The following is a 17,814-nucleotide window of genomic DNA, read 5'->3' as shown; positions in this document are numbered from 1 at the left end:
CTGTTTTATTATAAATCACATTACTGATTTGTTCCCATTATTTCTATACAACTTGCTCCTGTGTTCTTTTCCTTTGGATCTGTACTTGTAGAACTAACCACAATCCCCTTATACTTCAATCATATATTTCGGTCAAAGGGCCATGGTAAGTTCTCTGCACAACTATACTTGGCCTAAGTTGTTATTTATTTAATCCATATATTCTACATCTCTTACATAAAAAAATCCGTAATACTATAAACAAGTGTTACCAGATGATATTGCATAAGCCTGCTTAACTTCAGGAAGCTCACTTGATTTTGAGTCTCAACGTAGCACACACAGCTAGATGTTCGTAGATCTACTGTCAGCTTGTAAGAAAACAAAACTCTCAAATAATTCAGCACCAGTCCAGTTATAAAAAATTGAGGGGGGGGGGAGTTATCCAAATTTTTAACGTAAATCTGTGTACTGAAAGAAACTAAGGAATGGGGGGAAATGTAGGACAAATAGATGGTATAAGTATATTTTATTTCTTTTCATTTTTTAAATGTTTCCTTCCCTTCCCACAAGATAAAAAATATTACAGCATCAAACTTCAGAAAAATGTTTGATATTGTTAACTGTCCCAGTTTAAGCTTCTTCTTTAAAAAATTGATTTCTTATTTTAAACAATGAAGACAGACCACAATGAATATTCTTCATTAAAACAATATTACTAATGAAATTTCTGTTCTTATGGTGAGAACAAAGATGTAAGTGATACCTCCAAAGATCAGAAGCAATCTTGAAAGTCTTATATGTATTAACTGGTGATGCCATCTGCTGGATCAAAATGTGTTTCTTCACACTTTAGAAAAAGCTGTAGAGAGGGAACCAGCCAAAATAATGCAGAATGCTATTAAGAGCAGCAGATAGTTTTTCAATCCCTGCATAGGCAATTATGGGATGGAAAAGGGGGAACAGGAAGAGAAATAATATTATTTTGTAGAAATCGAAAGTATTCATTAGTTTGACAATGAACATATAGTATTTCTGGTACAGACGTACATGCATTAGAATAAATTTTATAAAATTATTAGTAGAAAGATTACTATTGCCTACTTTTTAAAAAGGGCATACACATTTTAGGGCCACATTTAACGTTCTGAAGCTGCACTTCTAAAAGTAATGGGTAGAAATACGATTTAAATTAAATTTTAATGAATTTCATTTACATTGAAATGAGATTAAACGTAAGTCTCTTAATCCAATTATTTTTCAGACAGGAACATAATTTTCCCCTCTGTCATGTTCAAAATAACAACTGTCTCATTTATCAACACAAATTTTGGACTCAGTTGTGGTTGTAAGTTGAGGACTACCTGTAGTCACATTCTAGACAAAATGGAAGAAACAGACATGCAACCCAATTATCTAATTTGCTGCCCCCATTTATTAAAAACACACTAAATGTCATAGGAAAAGGCAAAGATACTGTGTTCAGGACAAAATTGCTTTCAATTGTTCTTCATACCTTTATTTCTTTAAATACCAGCACTCCCCATACTGCAGCTATAAAACCAGGACCCTGGAAAACAAATTCGATGAACAGTATCTATGAATATAATGCTTATTCCTGCTTTGGTTATATTTTTATCTATGAAAACGTATTTGCTTCAGTCTTGCTTCCAGTAAAATTCAATCATTTGGTAAATGGTTGTATTTACAAAGAAAATAAGACAAAGAAAGTGGAAGAAAATACCAATTTTTGTAAAAATGATTTTGGATTACGATTATCTAAAATTTTATTATTCGTCACCGAGTATATCTTGTATCTTAAACTAGCTGTATTATGTTAGGGTTATGCTGATATTGTGTCTCAACTAAGAATGGGGAAAAAATGAATCACTAAACAGAATGGAGAGAAAAGAGAAATGCTCAGGGGGGGGAAAATATATGAGATGAGTAGCATGGAAGGATGGCAGAGAGAAGATGGGATCTGCAGTTTTCTCCCTGTTTGAATCCTGAATAACAGCCTTCTTTGATTAGCATTATATTAACTAAATATTTAATGGTTTATAACTGATAAATGTGATTAGCTGTTTCTATTGTTTAATCTATATATTTCAGCAGCTGCCTTAAGACTACATTAGAAATTCCTGCAAAGCAAACAGTTGTACTAAAGTGATGATAAAATGAACATGTAGAAAATCTAGAAATGGCTTCCAGTCGCTTATAAAGTTGTCTACTTCATTGTCTCTAATCAAAGGAGTTAATTTCGCCATTTCTGCTTTAATCAATATTTAAACCCATTTTTCAACAGTGTTTTCCTGACTACTTTTATTATCACTGTTATTTTATGTATTGGTAGAATGGGTACTACCACCAAGTTTTAAAACTACTTGCATATATGTGGGGAGTGATGGACGTTCTTATTACTTCCTTCCACGTGTCATATTCTTGGAGAAGAGGTAGGAGGAAAAAAAATTAAAAGTCCTGATTATAACTGTTACACAGAGTCTCTCAAGTGCACGAGTTGTGAATGTTGATCTTTGTGAGGTCATGGGAGGACTGGGAATCTTTGACTTTCCATCTCTATAATGTTTGTTGAAAACAAATAGAATTATCTGGTTGGCTTCATAATTGAAGGAGAACTACAAACAAAAATACTACAAATGAAATCTGACATCTTCAGCTTCTTCGGCCCCTTCAGCTGGTGCTGCAGGACTGTGTTTGCAGTAGTGCCTCTTGGTTTTGTTTTATTTTATCAATTTTTAGTACTCCCATTGGATCCTTTTTTATTTAACTAATATTTTTTTGGGGGGAGATAACAGTGTAGACCATAACACAAACAAAATAAGGTGGGAACTAATAAGGCATGGGAAAAAGAAAGAAACGCCATAGCACCAGCCCAGGTGTCATGGAGTGCTGTTACCTTCCCACTGATGTGGTACCTATTTATCTACTTGCATTTGCATGGTTCTGAGCTGTCAGGTTGGCAGGAGCTGGGGAAGGTTGGTAGCTCACCCCGTCACATGGCACTCAACCCGTTGCATGGCATTGCGGTCTTGAACCTGGGCTGCTGGCTTTCTAGCCAACAAGCCCAATGTCTTAAATGCTGAGGCTCTGCGCTGCTCCTACCCTAGGCTTAAACCACAACAGAAACAATCCAGGACCCTCCCACACTTATGTCTGCTCTAGAAATGTCAGATAGGAGAAACATGAAAAAAATAGGAATGATCTGTCCTGCTCTCCCTATTTGGAGCTTTCTTGATTAATTCATAGATTGGAGGCAACTGTTTTGCATAAGCACAATCATTTGCATAAGCAGAGCAAGATGAAAGTCAATTTAAAATTTGAGATCAAGTAATATTCTCCCAAGGAATAACATAGCATACAATGCATTGCATAGGAAGAGTCCTTGAAAGCAGCATAAAAGAGATGCTTCAGCAAGTGTTCATCTCCCATTTATTAACCAAGAATTTCTCTTGATACTTACAGCAGTGATTATTGGGAAGCTCACAACAGCGCTGAGATAGTGGTTTGCTATAAACCAGCAGCAATTGGCTATTGCCCATAATGTGCCAGAAATAAATCCTGACAAGAGGTAAGAAAAAAGATTACTGTAGCATTATATCCTGGACAGCTCCCAAATGCCATATTCCTTCAAGGACACATAGAGTCACTGCTCTCCCAATATCTTTGGGATTTCCTTCCTTGATTTCTTTTTCTTATTATTTATAGGAGAGAAGAAGATATTTCTGCAAATCCTGAGCTTTCTCTGTGCACCCAAATATTCTCTCTCAGATCAAGGCTATCTGGAGAAAGAATTTATTATTTATATACACAGAATTTAAGCTACATAAGACTGGAGGGCAATTTGGAATACAGTTCATGTTAAATCTTAAGACTGTATGCAAAATATAGCACGGAATCGTGGCTTTCGTCTATTTATATGCATGATTTAGTTCTGATCCTTAAAATGGACTTGTATCAATCTTCCAATCGGGTGAAATATTTTTTTTGCTTGTTTTCTCTAATGTTTCTAATGTTTGACATTAGAACATGCAAAGAATCGATATTTCTGGAGCTGGAGCTCCAGCAGACTGAGCTAAAGGGATTTATTTTTCTACTTATTTTATGGTTTTTCTTTATGAATTCTGAACAAACACACTAAATTAAATTAATATTCAATTAGGAATCATGGTATTTGATCTCAAAAGGCACTAATATCAAGCCCAGAACAGCAGGCATCATTAAAAGGTACTTACTGACAAGATACATATTCCAAATAGCTTATAAATCTGAATAAGGTCTTTGCTTTTGCTTGAAAATTATACCTGGTATTATGGCTGCAGGATAAACCTTAGGGTTATTTTTCATTGCTGCACAGTAGATCAGAAAGTAGATAGTACTTGTAAGGAAGATGCCACTGAAGTGGGCAAATACATAGTCTACATCTGAAATAAATATCAAAAGATATACAATATATAAATATATATATTTAAGACATATGTTCAAGAAGTTCACCGATGTTATTCATTGATTTGAATAATTTAAATGATTTAAATGATTTAAGTAAGAATGATCTTACTTAGGCAAGATCACATGTTGCAATCATTCATAGTTTATTAACTGGGAGATTTTTGTTCTAATTAATCAACATTTGCATATATCTATCAAAAATAAGCCATCTAAATAGAAGACCCATAAAAGTTGGGAATACCCTGGACCACAAGACTTATAGTACCTGTGCTCTTTGAGTAAAAATAATGTCTTATTCCTATTATTACATATATGTACCCCCCGCCCAACAGTCCCCCTTTTTAACTTTTCTTTTACATTTTAAAAAAGTTTTTAAAAATACTGTGTAATATTTTTATACAGTATTTTGTACAATGCATTCATACACTGAAGCTATTTTATACTTAAAATTATATCTTAAAATTGCTGCCCGAGAGTGTTTATTTCTTTTGCTGAAGATGAGTAGTACTTGCAAACATTACTATTTCAGACAGCATGTGATTTTCACTATAGAAAAAAAAGTTTACTCTCTATTTTGCACAGGATGGTGGATCATTCTCTCCTCCTGCTAGACTAACAAGGTTTTAGAGGACAGAACATACAATGGAATGGGAAGAAATCCATTGTGATCTGAAATAGACATTGCCCAGAGTGCTAAGGAGCGGGCAAGTCTCAAGATTTTGGAGCCCCAATTCCTGACCATGTTAGTCTTCCCCTGAAATCCACAAAACAAGCAATACAAACAGACATAAAGTGCATAAAGAGAACACTAAATATGTGGCCTTCACTATCCTTACTTTCACTAGCCATACTTTTTTGTATGCAGGGTTGTAAAATATATACTTAATGCAGAATCTACAATAAAGAGTTTCATTTTCCCACAATTTGGGATGCTTTTTGATGTAATGTGTACAATTTACAGATGGCTTTTTACTTATAAAGTACATTTTTTGTGGTCTGTTTCCACAATCTAGTTCTGTGATGGCGAACCTATGGCCCGTGTGCCACAGGTGGCCCGCGGAGCCATTTGTCAGGGCATGCGAGGTGTTGCGCTGTCAGCTGGCCAGCAGGCATGTGCACGCTGGCCAGATGACCTTGACCTTCTTTTGAGGCCATTTTTCACTCTCCAGAGGCTTCCCTGAAGCCTCCAAAGTGCAAAAAAACCAGTCCTGCAGGCAAACAGGAAGTTAGGGAATGGACTTCCGGTTTGCATGTAGGACCGTTTTCACCCTCCGGAACCTTCAGGAGGCTTCCCTGAAGGCTCTGGAGGGCGAAAAATGGCCCTACAGATAAACCGGAAGTCTCTTCTGGTTTGCTCATAGGGCTGGTTTTGCCCTCCAGAGCCTTCAGGGAAGCCTCCTGAAGGCCCCTGAAGGCTCCGGAGGTCGAAAATTGGCCATATGGGGAATCCAGAAGTTTGGGAATGGTGACTTCCAATTTGTCCATAGATCTGTTTTTTGCCCTCCGAAGCTTTCAGGGAAGCCTCCTGAAGGCTCTGGAGGTTGAAAATCGGCCCTATGGACAAACTGGAAGTCACCATTCCCAAACCTCCAGATTCCCCATAGGTCCGTTTTTTGCCCTCCTCCGGAGGCTTCAGGGCATCCGGGTGGGGCGGGATGCTGTTTTCACCCTCCCCAGGCTCCTAGAAAGCCTCTGGAGCCTGGGGAAGGCGAAAAAAACACAGCAAAAGCTGTGATCGTCCGCATGCGAACTGGGGGGGGGGAGTCACGTGCATAGGATTATGGGTGTGGCACGCCAGCGCATAACTCCCCTGTGCTCCCCCCGCTTTTGGAACATCAGCCAAAAAAGCTTTGCCATCACTGGTCTAGTTATTTGGAGTTGCTTGGCTTGAGGAGAACCTCAGTAAATAGCAAGGGCAATCTCTTGCTCTGTTTTAATGTCATCATTAAAGCGTATAACAATAGCATAGTATTATATGATATTTTACTTAAATCAGCATATTTTCTTAACCTGTATTTATCAATAAATAAATATAATAAATAACACAATACATTTAGGATCAAGCCAAATGATATGTATTTATTTTTCTAAAGCAAACAATTGATTTTAGGACAAAAAAAATCAGCTAAATATATCTGAAATCTACTTCTGAGCAAAGTAGCATGAGAAATGTAAAAGGAAACATGTAAACCAGGGGTGGGTTTCAACCGGTTGGTCGGCGAACCCGGAAGTAAGTAACTTCCGGGAACGGCGAAGGGCCCACCCGCCCGCCCTCCTTACTGGTCTTTGAAGGCTTCTGCGCTTCCACGCAGGCGCATGGCACATACAGCGCCTGCGCGATTCTCCGCGAGCAGCTGGATGGCACATACAGCGCCTGCGTGAGTCTCCACGAGCAGCTGGAGCATCGCGCAGGTGCTAAGACGCATGCGTGAACTGCGCACGTGCACGAGGACGCCGCTGGCCCCGTTCCAACCAAACCGGTTGGAACGGGATTAGCAACCCACCCCTGATGTAAACAATTTCCCTCCCTTCCATATACCATAAATGGCCACAGTTATCTTCTAGGATCTATGATTTTCAGAAGTCATCTGCTTTTACCAAATTGACTGGCTCCTGTATACATAGTCCCATTTCTTCTGCCATGGTCCTTTATGTAAAACACAGGTACAAAACTAGAGCCGTAGAATATCCCAGCTATCATAGCCAGAAAGCAGCCTCTGGAAGGGAAAGAAACACAGAAATACTTTACATTGACTTAGTTACAACATTAATTGCACATGAAAACAACACTGCGGGTGAACAGCTACTGATTTTCAGGAATTATTATTTATGAGGAAACAGCAAAAGTTCTTGACTGCAACCAAATGTTTAGCTTACCAACTCTTTGTCTAACAGCGATCACAGAATGCAAGAGAGGGAATAAGATGGGAGAGGAAGCTGCCTTGAACTTACACCATTCTTTTTCTTAACGGAGAAAGGTTGTCCACCCAAGATACATCACTCCTGTTTTCAACTCTGTATTCAGAAGTGTTGATAGACTGTTGATGAAAAATCAAAACATTTGTTTTTTTATGATTTCCAAAAGCATTTGAATGCATTTAAAGTTGGACTTAAAGTTGGACTGTCTATTCTTGATAGACAGAACAGTGCCTAAGTGAATTGTGGTACAATGAAAACTATTTTGTTTTGAAAATCCAGATCAGCACCATTCTCCTGCTTCTTGAATTTATAGCACCATTTATAATAATTAGGCAAATTATACATTATTTTGTAACTTTTCATTTCAAGTTGCAAATCAATGCACACCTTTCTAAATGAAATATGAGGGGACATGAATTAAATTAAACTGTTAATATGCTTTTTGTAAAAAAAAGAAGTTGATTATACATTAGTGGAAGAAAGAACTGCCCCACTTGTTCCCAAAATAGTTGGAGGTAAAATCTATGAACACATATTCTCTGAAATTATACAAATGTAAGGTAAGAGCTGTGGTGGTGCAGTGTTTAGAATGCAGTGTTGCGGCTAGCTCTGCTCAGTTCCAGGAGTTCTATTCTGACCAGTTCAAGGTTGACTCAGTCTTCCAATCTTGAAGTCTACTTACCTTTATCACTAATCCTGCTGCTGAAACAAACTTTTTTTTTAGGGAAAAAAGTAGTTGATAGTTTTTAGCCACCACCTTGAAAACTATAACAATAACAAAAAGAAATGTACCTGTTCTCTTAATAATGGAGTGCTTTCTGAAGATGGTGAAGAGCTTTGAACTTCACTTTTTATGAAAAGAAATATGATGGAGCTGCAGAGAGAAACATCAATAGTCATCCATACAGTTAGGCAGTATATGTTTGAGCTAACTGGTGTTTTTCTCTTTACTATCTAAACAAAAGGATATTTACATATTTTCTGAACATTTGTAATTTTAAAACAATCCAATATTTTTTTTTTTATTTTTCATTTTATTAAGCATTTATAGGCCGCCCTTTTCCCTGAGGGGACTCAGGGCGGCTTACAATAATAGGGGAGGGGAGTGCAGGACAAAACACAAAAAGAAAATGTGAATAAAAATAATTAGCAATAAAAACCCAACATTCATTCAACATTCGGGAGGGGCGAGAGTAGAGTCTTATCCCCAGGCCTGTCGGGATAGCCAGATCTTGAGGGCTATGCGGAAGGCCTGGACGGTGGTGAGGGTGCGGATCTCCACGGGGAGATTGTTCCATAGCGTCGGAGCTATTTTCTTAGAACATACAGAGGAATCTAATGGAATATCCTTTCTAGTAAAACATGCTTAGATTTTACTTAGGTCACAAGCATAAAATAGAAACACTTTGATTCACCTGATTTTGAATGATTATTTATAGATATTTTAAAATCAAAGTATGTAACCATTAAGAGAATGATAATGTTTTCAAAAACCTAAGTACTGAAAGTGCTGCTCCGATGTAATTCAGAACTGGTTTTTTGACTTCTTCTGGGTCAATTCCAAACCAACCAAATCTATGAAAGGTAGATTAAAAACATGTATTATTTTCTCCAAGTTTCACAATTACTTTCAGCTGTAGAAATGAAATTAGCACAGGGAAAGAAGAAAAGGATATAGTTACAGATAATCAGTAATAGTAACTCTTACACTAATATATACATATATATTTGTAAATACATATTTTTATATGAATACATACTCCTCTGCTTGTAATGAATTGTGCAAGAGGATTTATATTCTCTTGCTCAGAAGATCAAATTTTTAAATATTAGCGTACTGGTTATATTTGATTGTAATTATTCCATATTTATTTGCTCCTATGATAGCTTGAAGTAGTTATAGACCTCTTTTGGCAGATTATGTCTTCTCCTCCCAATCTCCCTATCATTAAATTGGATAATTTCACTATAAATAAGAGCATGTAGAAATGCTAATAGATATTAAACGCTTAATAAATGCTAGTCTGTTGGAGGCAATTATGTTTGTATTGTAGAAGAGCTTTAAAATGTTACAAAATTTAGATCAGAGATTGCAACATTGACTCTTTGAATGTTGTTGAACTCTAGATCCAGTGGTGGGTTTCAAAAAAATTTCGAACCTACTCTGTGGGTGTGGCCTCCTTTGTGGGAGTAGCTTGCCGGCCATGTGACCTGGTGGGAGTGGCTTCCAGCCATGTGGTTTTTCTCTCTCTCTCTCCCTCTCTTTCCTTCCTTTTGTCTCTCTGTCCCCTTTTCCTTTTTTTATTTCATCTCTCTCTCACTTTTTCTTTTTTTTCTTTTTTTCTTTCTTCTTTTCTTTCTCTCTCTGTGTGAGTCTGTGTCTGTGTGTCAGTGGTGGGTTTCAAAATTTTTTGGAACCTCTTCTGTAGGTGTGGCCTGCTTTCTGGTGAAACCTCTTCTAACCGGTTCGGTAGATTTGACGAACCGGTTCTACCGAACTGGTGCGAACTGGTAGGAACCTACCTCTGTCTAGATCTCACTGTGCACCATAACTGCAGCTTGATTATTCCTGCTACATGCAGATATACAAATAAATGCTTTCTGATATTGAACATATCATCCAGCAACTTCTAAAGGACCACACATTGCTCACCCTTGATGGCTCCCTGCTGGAGAGATTTATTTGTATATCTTCATGTAGTAGGAATACTCAAGCTACAGTTATGGAGTTTCCCTAATTAATGATTTCACTGTGTGGAAAGGCAGGCAGGCAAGGAGACAACTTATACAACTAAACTATTGCATTTTAAACACTTGAAATATCATGCTCTTTAGGGATAACACTATTTTGAAGATTTTGTAAAAAATTAAAATTCTTCTAAGATACAAACATATTATTGCCTCTAACAGACTGACACCTATTAAACGCTTAATGCTTATTAGCATTTCTACATGCTTTATGTTATGGTGAATTTATATAAGGGGGTGGGGGGAAGAGAGGGGAAAGAATCTTCCAAAAGAGGTCTGCAACTTCTTGAGGCCACCAATGACAAGTACATATTTCTAAACTTAATCTTGTGAGCAAGAGAATGTAATCCTCTTGTACAATTCATTACGAATAGGTATGATGGAAATCAGCAGCCCCCAACCTTTTGGGTATCAGGGAGCGGTTCCATGGAAAAAGGCTTTTCTGTGGACCGAAGGCAGTGTGGTTTTGCGTGTTGCCTGCATACCACAGACGGGGCTTCGCTTGTTTGCACAGCCCAGTTGCTGTGGACCGGTGCCACTCCATGGACCGGAGATTAGGGACCTCTGATGTAAAGAAGAAAATCTTTCTCCAAGAAGTTTATTTTTGATCTTTGATTAAATGGTACAAATATATGGTTGGCTCCAAGAGTAAATGTTAAGCATGCATCATGTTTACCTTGAACTTGCCCAGCCAGTTAGCAAGTTAAAAGAAGCCCAGATTAAAAGGCCAAGTCCTAACCCAATGGTTTTAACAATTGGAACAACTGTTACATTACCTGCACACAAGAATGAAACCCATTGATTAGACAGACATAGTAACATCTATGTGTTTGCATAATTATAATGACCTACAATAATTACCATTACAACTTTTAATGCATATTATTGTTTGATGGATAATTGTATGGATATTGGGCATGCGTAACTCATATTCAAATGCAGAAGGGATATGTGGGATTTTGCAGATTACAGTAGTTTTATTTCTTACTATGCTCATCGGCTATGCACTGTACTGACTACAATGAAACAAAGCATAATTCACAAACATTATACATTCCAATCCTACATGTAAGGAAATATAGTGAACAATCAAGAAAATTATATAAAGCAGTTCTCACATACTGTAATATAGCCTCACAACATGATAAAAAGGTTCCTGGTGGACAGGACACATCAAAAGTCTCCTCTGAGACTTTTGATGTGTCCACTTCATTATATTATCATATCTAAGTTTTTTGTTTGAGGCAAACACCCTTAAAATATAACCTGTTATTTTCTAATATGGAAAATTAATGAAAATCTTTTTCTAACTTACTACGTATAATAATGTCATTAGTGCACCATTCTTTCTGAAGAAGGTCAGAATGGCATACTAAACAATTAAGAACAATTTCTAATAAAGACAAGTACATAACATTAAAAACAAAATAAGTCCCCATAAAACAAGATCATAAAATATTAACATCATTTAGATTTCAGAACACTTGTTACCCTGCAAATGCCCAGATGAAACAGCGAATCTTTACTTGTACTTTAAAACAAGTGCCTTTAGGAATCCAATTGTACCCCTGCTATTGCAATCACAAATTTTCAGTGAGGAAAAATAAGGGTGTCCTGAATGACACAACAGTTGATTCATTGTCACACAGATAATCACAAAGCTTATCGTAACTCAGATTACAACTCAATATGTTAGCAATAGCAATAGCAGTTAGACTTATATACCGCTTCATAGGGCTTTCAGCCCTCTCTAAGTGGTTTACAGAGTCAGCATATTGCCCCCAACAACAATCCGGGTCCTCATTTTACCCACCTCGGAAGGATGGAAGGCTGAGTCAACCCTGAGCCGGTGAGATTTGAACAACCGAACTGCAGAACTGCAGTCAGCTGAAGTAACCTGCAGTGCTGCATTTAACCACTGCGCCACCTCGGCTCTGTTGTCAAGCTTAGGTTTTTTTATGTTTTACTGCACTCCTGTAAATCGTGCAAATTAGGATAGATCTTTTTCCCATACATTTGATGGAGAAGGATAATTTCAATATTACCTGTAGCCCATAAAAAGCCCCCAACCATAGCAAGAGGCCAAAACCTAGGGCTGTTCTGAATCAGGTTAACAATTAAAGAAACAATCCAGATAGCAGCACAAAGAATCCACTGGAAGAACATTCCTAGAATAAAAGAAAAGAACAAAAATTATAAATTATCAATATAGTTAATACTGATTAAATGTCTGTAAGGTCATGAAATGTTTCCAAATGAAGCTGTAGCAATGAGTAATATAGGAAAAGTAATGTAAGGTGAAGAAATAAAACCATTGAAACAGGAGGTCATTTGATCGCACTATATATTAAATACTCAAAATTTCTTAAGCTGGCTTCTTGTTTTCTGAAGACCCAAAATATGCTCCCTGCCTAGATACTGCTGAACATAATCAGCATATCCTTTATCTCCAAAAGTCTATAATAAGCAACATACCCTTGAGGATAAATAGCAGGTGCTGAGGATAGAGAAAACTTTCTCTTTCTAGGGGGTCAAGCCAAGAGCACATTTCTAGGTGAAGAACCCATAACAACTTTTCATTCAAAATATAAGTGGCTGATCTAAGCATGTGTTTAAAAATAATGTGATTAATATAGCATACAACTTAGTCTTGTATTATGGAAAAACCGATATTCAACAAATACCCTTTTCACAAAAGCTGAAGTACTTGAGAGACCGCCTGCTGCCAATTACCTCCCAAAGACTCATTAGATCGCACAGGGTCGGCCTCCTCCGGGTTCCATCCACCAGCCAATGCCATCTGGCTATGACCTGGGGGAGGGCCTTCTCTGTTGCAGCTCCGGCCCTTTGGAACGAACTCCCCGTGGAGATTCGGACCCTCACCTCTCTCCTGGCTTTCCGAAAAGCCGTTAAGACCTGGCTGTGTCGGCAGACCTGGGGTTGATGAGCTCCCTTCCCCTCTCGACAGGTGTGGTTGTTGGTTATTTTAAATGTTTATTTTGTATTTGTATGTTCCCCTTCCCTTTGGAGTTGTTCGCCACCCTGAGTCCCTTTTAGGGAATAGGGCGGCATATAAGTAAAACTAAACTAAACTAAACTAAACTAAACTTGAAATAGAACTGAATTGAAATAAAAGATATTTTGTTCCTTTATCCTGGGGAACAAAATAGCTTCTAGACCAGGCCTGTCAAACTGGTGGCCCGCAGGCCGGATACGTCACACGCAGTCCACGCCACCCTCACTCTGCAAAGGCAAAAAAGCGTCGTGGTATGTCACGATCCAGCCCGTGATGCGATTGAGTTTGACATCCATGTTCTAGACCATTTATCTACTTCCTATGCACTAGGCAACAATATGCAAGAAATATCAACTACTCATTTGGTTGAAATGGCAATTATCATTGTTTCAATCTCTTCTGTAATTTTTTTTTAATTAGATTAGGGCAAATTATGAGGTCATGACAAAACCAGGGTTGATTTAATTTTATTCAAATTAAACACAAACAATAAGAGCTGTATTCTTACAAAGATGCATTTCATAAAGTTTCCTTTCCATGATTTTTATAGTATTTTATAGTAACTTTGGCCCTCTGTTAGTGAAATGCTTCAGCCCACTTAGAAGTATCTTTTATCTGCCCTATATGTATAATATTTATTGTCATTGTACTTAAATACAACGAAATTGGTTATCTAGTTATCTAGTGGAAGCTGAATATCAGCTATAATTGTTTAAAGGGACTCTTTAAGTGAAATGTCAACTACTTGCACACATCATAACAGCAATTTTGTTTTAAGATGAACATTTTACCATCCCCAGTGTCAAACTTCTTCACTGGTACAAAGTTTGATCCAAATAAGACAACAGCAACTGCTGAAGAAATAAAGCCAATGGTCAGATCTGTTGTATTACTGCTGCCAGAGTATGGGATGCCTTGCCAGCTCTCCATTCTCCTGTTAGTCCCTGACTTGACTTCTCTGGATTCCTTTCCTTCAGGCAGCACTAGAAGGAGAAAACCATGGAATAAATGACACATCACAATATTAACAAAGCCCCTCGTGCTAGTATTACAATATGATAGTCCTCTTTATTCTGATTTGTAACAATTAGCTTTTAGGTATAAGTAAAGCAGTAATTCAAAACGAAGATTTTATTTATTTATTAAATTTATACAGCACCTATCTTACAGTCAAGCAATTTTGGGTGGCTTGCAACAATATAAAAGCATAACATAAAACAATAAGAACATGAAAAACATTCAACATTAAGAATCAAAACATTAAAATCCACCAAGAATTAGATAAAAGGGACATGTGGTGCAGAGGTGGGATCTTCTAATCTATTCATCACTGCCAAAGGGAGATAAGTTCCCATTGGGAACTCAAACCAGTTGGCAGAGCCAGATATTCAGGCTCTTTTGGAAGGCCAAGAGGATAGGGGCAGACTTCACCTTGAGGGGGCACAATGTTCTCTTCTAGACCCAACCAGCCAAAGTTCTTTGTTGAGATAGGTAAGATAAAATCAATAAAGATATTATGTAAAGAATGGATCATCACCAGTAAAAACACTTACAAAAGCAATACAAAACTAATCTTGAAGCCTAGACTATGTCACGTTAGAGAGGGGGATATGGGACCAGGGCCACGATTTTGGTGCATTTAGTGGCTTTACACTGAAGTTCACACATTGTTTTATCATTGCAAAACAATGCCCATCCATATTCAGTTGTTTATATGTAAGCTTTGCCTGTGGCTGAAAATTCCAGTAATATGAACTGTTACGTGTTGACAGTGATGGCACTGGTAAATAGAAAACCAGATTCTGGAGTTGATGTTCATCGCATTCTGGGAAACAGAAGTATAGATTTACAGTGTCAGACACTCCTTGATCCTCAGCTGATGGTACATCCCCAGGATGTGGCAACAAGGCTGATATCTAGTATTCCAGCTTTGACCATTCCTACATTGGCCTGACTGAAGATAACATCCTAATCTGACTAATATATTGAGAGCCGAGGTGGCACAGTGGTTAGAGTGCAGCACTGCAGGCTACTTCAGCTGACTGCAGTTCTGTAGTTCAGCTGTTCAAATCTCACCGGCTCAGGGTTGACTCAGCTTCCATCCTTCCGAGGTGGGTAAAATGAGGACCCGGATTGTTGGGGGCAATATGCTGACTCTGTAAACCGCTTAGAGGGGGCTGAAAGCCCTATGAAGCGGTATATAAGTCTAACTGCTATTGCTATTTAATGTGACCACTTGAACATCATCTGGAAGCTTCAATTGGTGCTAAATGTGGCAGACTGACTACCAACGGGTAATAAGCAGGAACACATTATATACCTACTGTATGTTGAAATACATCCTGATTATCAGCCAGGTGATTTCAGCCTTTTTCTTAGTTGTAACAGTAAATTGAAGTGCTTTTTTGAGATACAGGTAGTCCTTTGTGACCTTTCGAAGTTACGCTGGCGTTGAAAAAAGTGACTTATGACTGTTTTTCACACTTACAGCTTTTGCGGTATCACCATGGTCACATGATCAAAATTCAGATGCTTGGCAATAGACTCATATTTGTCCCGATGGGGAAGCCAGATTCACTTAACAACCACATGAGCAACTTAACAACTGCAGTGATTCATTTAACAACTACGGCAAGGAAGGTCATAAAATAGGGCAAAATTCACTTAACAAATGTTTCCCTTAGCAACAGAAATTTGGGGATCAATTGAGATCATAAGTCAAGCACTACCTGTATTATGGGTTTTTACTTTGGCATTAGTGCACCAAAGATGTTACCTACTCTGCTAATGAAACATTTACAGGAAAACAACCAAACTCAGATAATATCAAGAACCCAAAACTTTTGCTTTATTTCTTGTAACCCAGCTTGTGTGCTGAGCAAAACAGCAAGAATAATCTGCAAAAATAAACACACAGATTGCCCTTTTAAATGTTGTAGCAAATATGCCATTGCAGAGAACATGCAGATACAAGGCTTAGGGGTGAACGGTATTTCTGCACTGTGATTTTTACACAATAGCAGTCTTGTTAAGTCTTTACTCTGAGTTTTCATTCTCACTCTCAACATAGCTCTGTAAATAAATTTTCAGAGAAAGAGGGTTGGGTTTTCTAACAAGACTCAAAAGCACCCTATGTTATGATATCTGAAAATAGCTATGGTGTTTTCAGTTTACACTACCATGCAATATCATCAGTAAAAGCATTCCTAGCCGATGGTTTAGTTTTGAAGTCAAGCAATTCAAAACTTTTTTTTTTAAAAAAATGGGATGATCTAATGTGAATTTGACAGTAATTGTATGTGGGCTTCTTTTTCCTGCCATCTAATCAGCTCACTGCTGAATCGTGTCAGATGATGGACTTATAAACACCTAATCTGGAAAGAAGCAAGTAGGTGAAAAACTACTTTAGTGACTGAATGCAGGATGAACTTATTCCGTCTTTCCTCAACCTTATAACCCACTAGAGTGCAGAATACCTAGCCAGTTTCCTCTGTGGACAATGCTGGTATGTATCACTCCAGCACATTTGGAAAGCACAAGGTCGGGACCAACTAGCCTATCCAAAAGCTTTGATATTTGGTTAATTCCACAATCGACTTTGCATTCTCTCTCTACTGTTTAATCTTCCCCTCCTTTCTGTTTGCTGACAATTTACAAACCTTAAGCAGTAGAGACCATCACCCGTCAATGCAATTCTTTGTTTGCGGTTAGTAGAAAGGCAAACGTTACCTTTCGTACCCTGAATGCTACTTTCAAGGCAGCCTCCCAGCTCTTGCTTCCTGCTTCGATTATTTCAAGGGCCAACAGCTGTAAGAAACACGGAGCTCCGCCCAGTTCTCACATGACGCCTCGCCACAGGTTCAGAGCCCAGCTGCCAAAGTGCAGACGACCGCGGCGTGGCAGCAGAAAATGGCTCAGGGTTTGCCGTAACTATTTGCTGCCATTTCGCGGTCATTTGCATTTTTGCAGCCCAGCTTTGGTAGGCAGGTGGCGAAACACGGCGTGTTTTTAAAAAGCGCGTTCTTTGTCTGGGTCTCCTTGCCTGCAAATGATTTTGTGCAAAGCATAAATAATATGCGGGAAGGAGAGCCGGCGCACAAAAGACCTTCCCCCCATCTCAGAGGCGCACCCAAACGCAGTTTAAACTCTCGCGTCAATTCTTAAAGCTAGAATCCCGCGAGATTAGAGTAGAATATATATATATATATATATATATATTTTTTTAAAGTAGCTATTCGCGCTATTATTGTTTGGTGAAAGGGAATAGTGTTCAATTTAGGCTACCAAGGTAGAGTAATTACCGGGCTTCGTTAGAAGAGCACGCAGCTTTAGACGGCGGCAGGAAGAAAAAGAAGAAATCCTGTGCTGTTTTTCTTTTAAAACTTAAAAGATAAAAAAATTAAAAGATTTTATACGTTTTTGTCAGTTTGTATGTTCGCAACGCGCATCATGGCACAGTCCAGCTGGGCGCATTTTAGCCCGGTGCCTCGTGTGAAATCTGCCCGTGTCATCTGCTTGCTAACGCTAGGATTGCGTCCTGGGTTTTAAATAACCAGCAGCCATTGAAATGAAGACATTAGCCGCTTTGTATTTGCTACACCTTTTTAGAGCTGAAAAACAAAACAAAACTGCAGGGCAATCCGCAAAAAAGAAAATAACCGTTTCTTCTCTGATCAGTTGTGACT

General features: G+C 38.1%; 1 protein-coding gene across 4 annotated transcripts; it reads right to left on the bottom strand.

Annotated features, from left to right (window-relative positions):
* Nucleotides 1–491: 491 nt before the first annotated feature.
* On the bottom strand, nt 492–17,504 carry TMEM144 (transmembrane protein 144). Of its 4 annotated transcripts, none has more exons than XM_087724659.1 (12): nt 17,431–17,504; nt 13,921–14,112; nt 12,159–12,281; nt 10,790–10,889; nt 8,860–8,940; nt 8,158–8,239; nt 7,399–7,484; nt 7,045–7,163; nt 4,302–4,421; nt 3,461–3,558; nt 1,496–1,549; nt 492–908 (listed from the first exon to the last, which is right to left on the bottom strand). In XM_087724659.1, the coding sequence occupies exons 2-12, from the start codon at nt 14,057–14,059 to the stop codon at nt 825–827; spliced, it is 1,086 nt and encodes a 361-aa protein (XP_087580785.1). In that variant the 5' UTR covers nt 14,060–14,112; nt 17,431–17,504; the 3' UTR covers nt 492–824. The 4 variants fall into 4 exon arrangements, with proteins under 4 accessions (XP_087580785.1, XP_087580783.1, XP_013917816.2 ...); XM_087724657.1 differs by lacking the exon at nt 17,431–17,504 and adding an exon at nt 16,789–17,234; XM_014062341.2 differs by lacking the exon at nt 17,431–17,504 and adding an exon at nt 16,859–17,234.
* Between the last annotated feature and the right edge of the window lie 310 nt (nt 17,505–17,814).

Source organism: Thamnophis sirtalis, unplaced genomic scaffold (assembly GCF_051295495.1).
Source record: "Thamnophis sirtalis isolate CommonGarterSnake01/CBP01778 unplaced genomic scaffold, rThaSir2_p1.2 scaffold_10, whole genome shotgun sequence".
In the NCBI taxonomy this organism is placed as follows: domain Eukaryota; kingdom Metazoa; phylum Chordata; class Lepidosauria; order Squamata; family Natricidae; genus Thamnophis; species Thamnophis sirtalis.
This window is presented reverse-complemented; position numbering and strand designations above follow the sequence as displayed.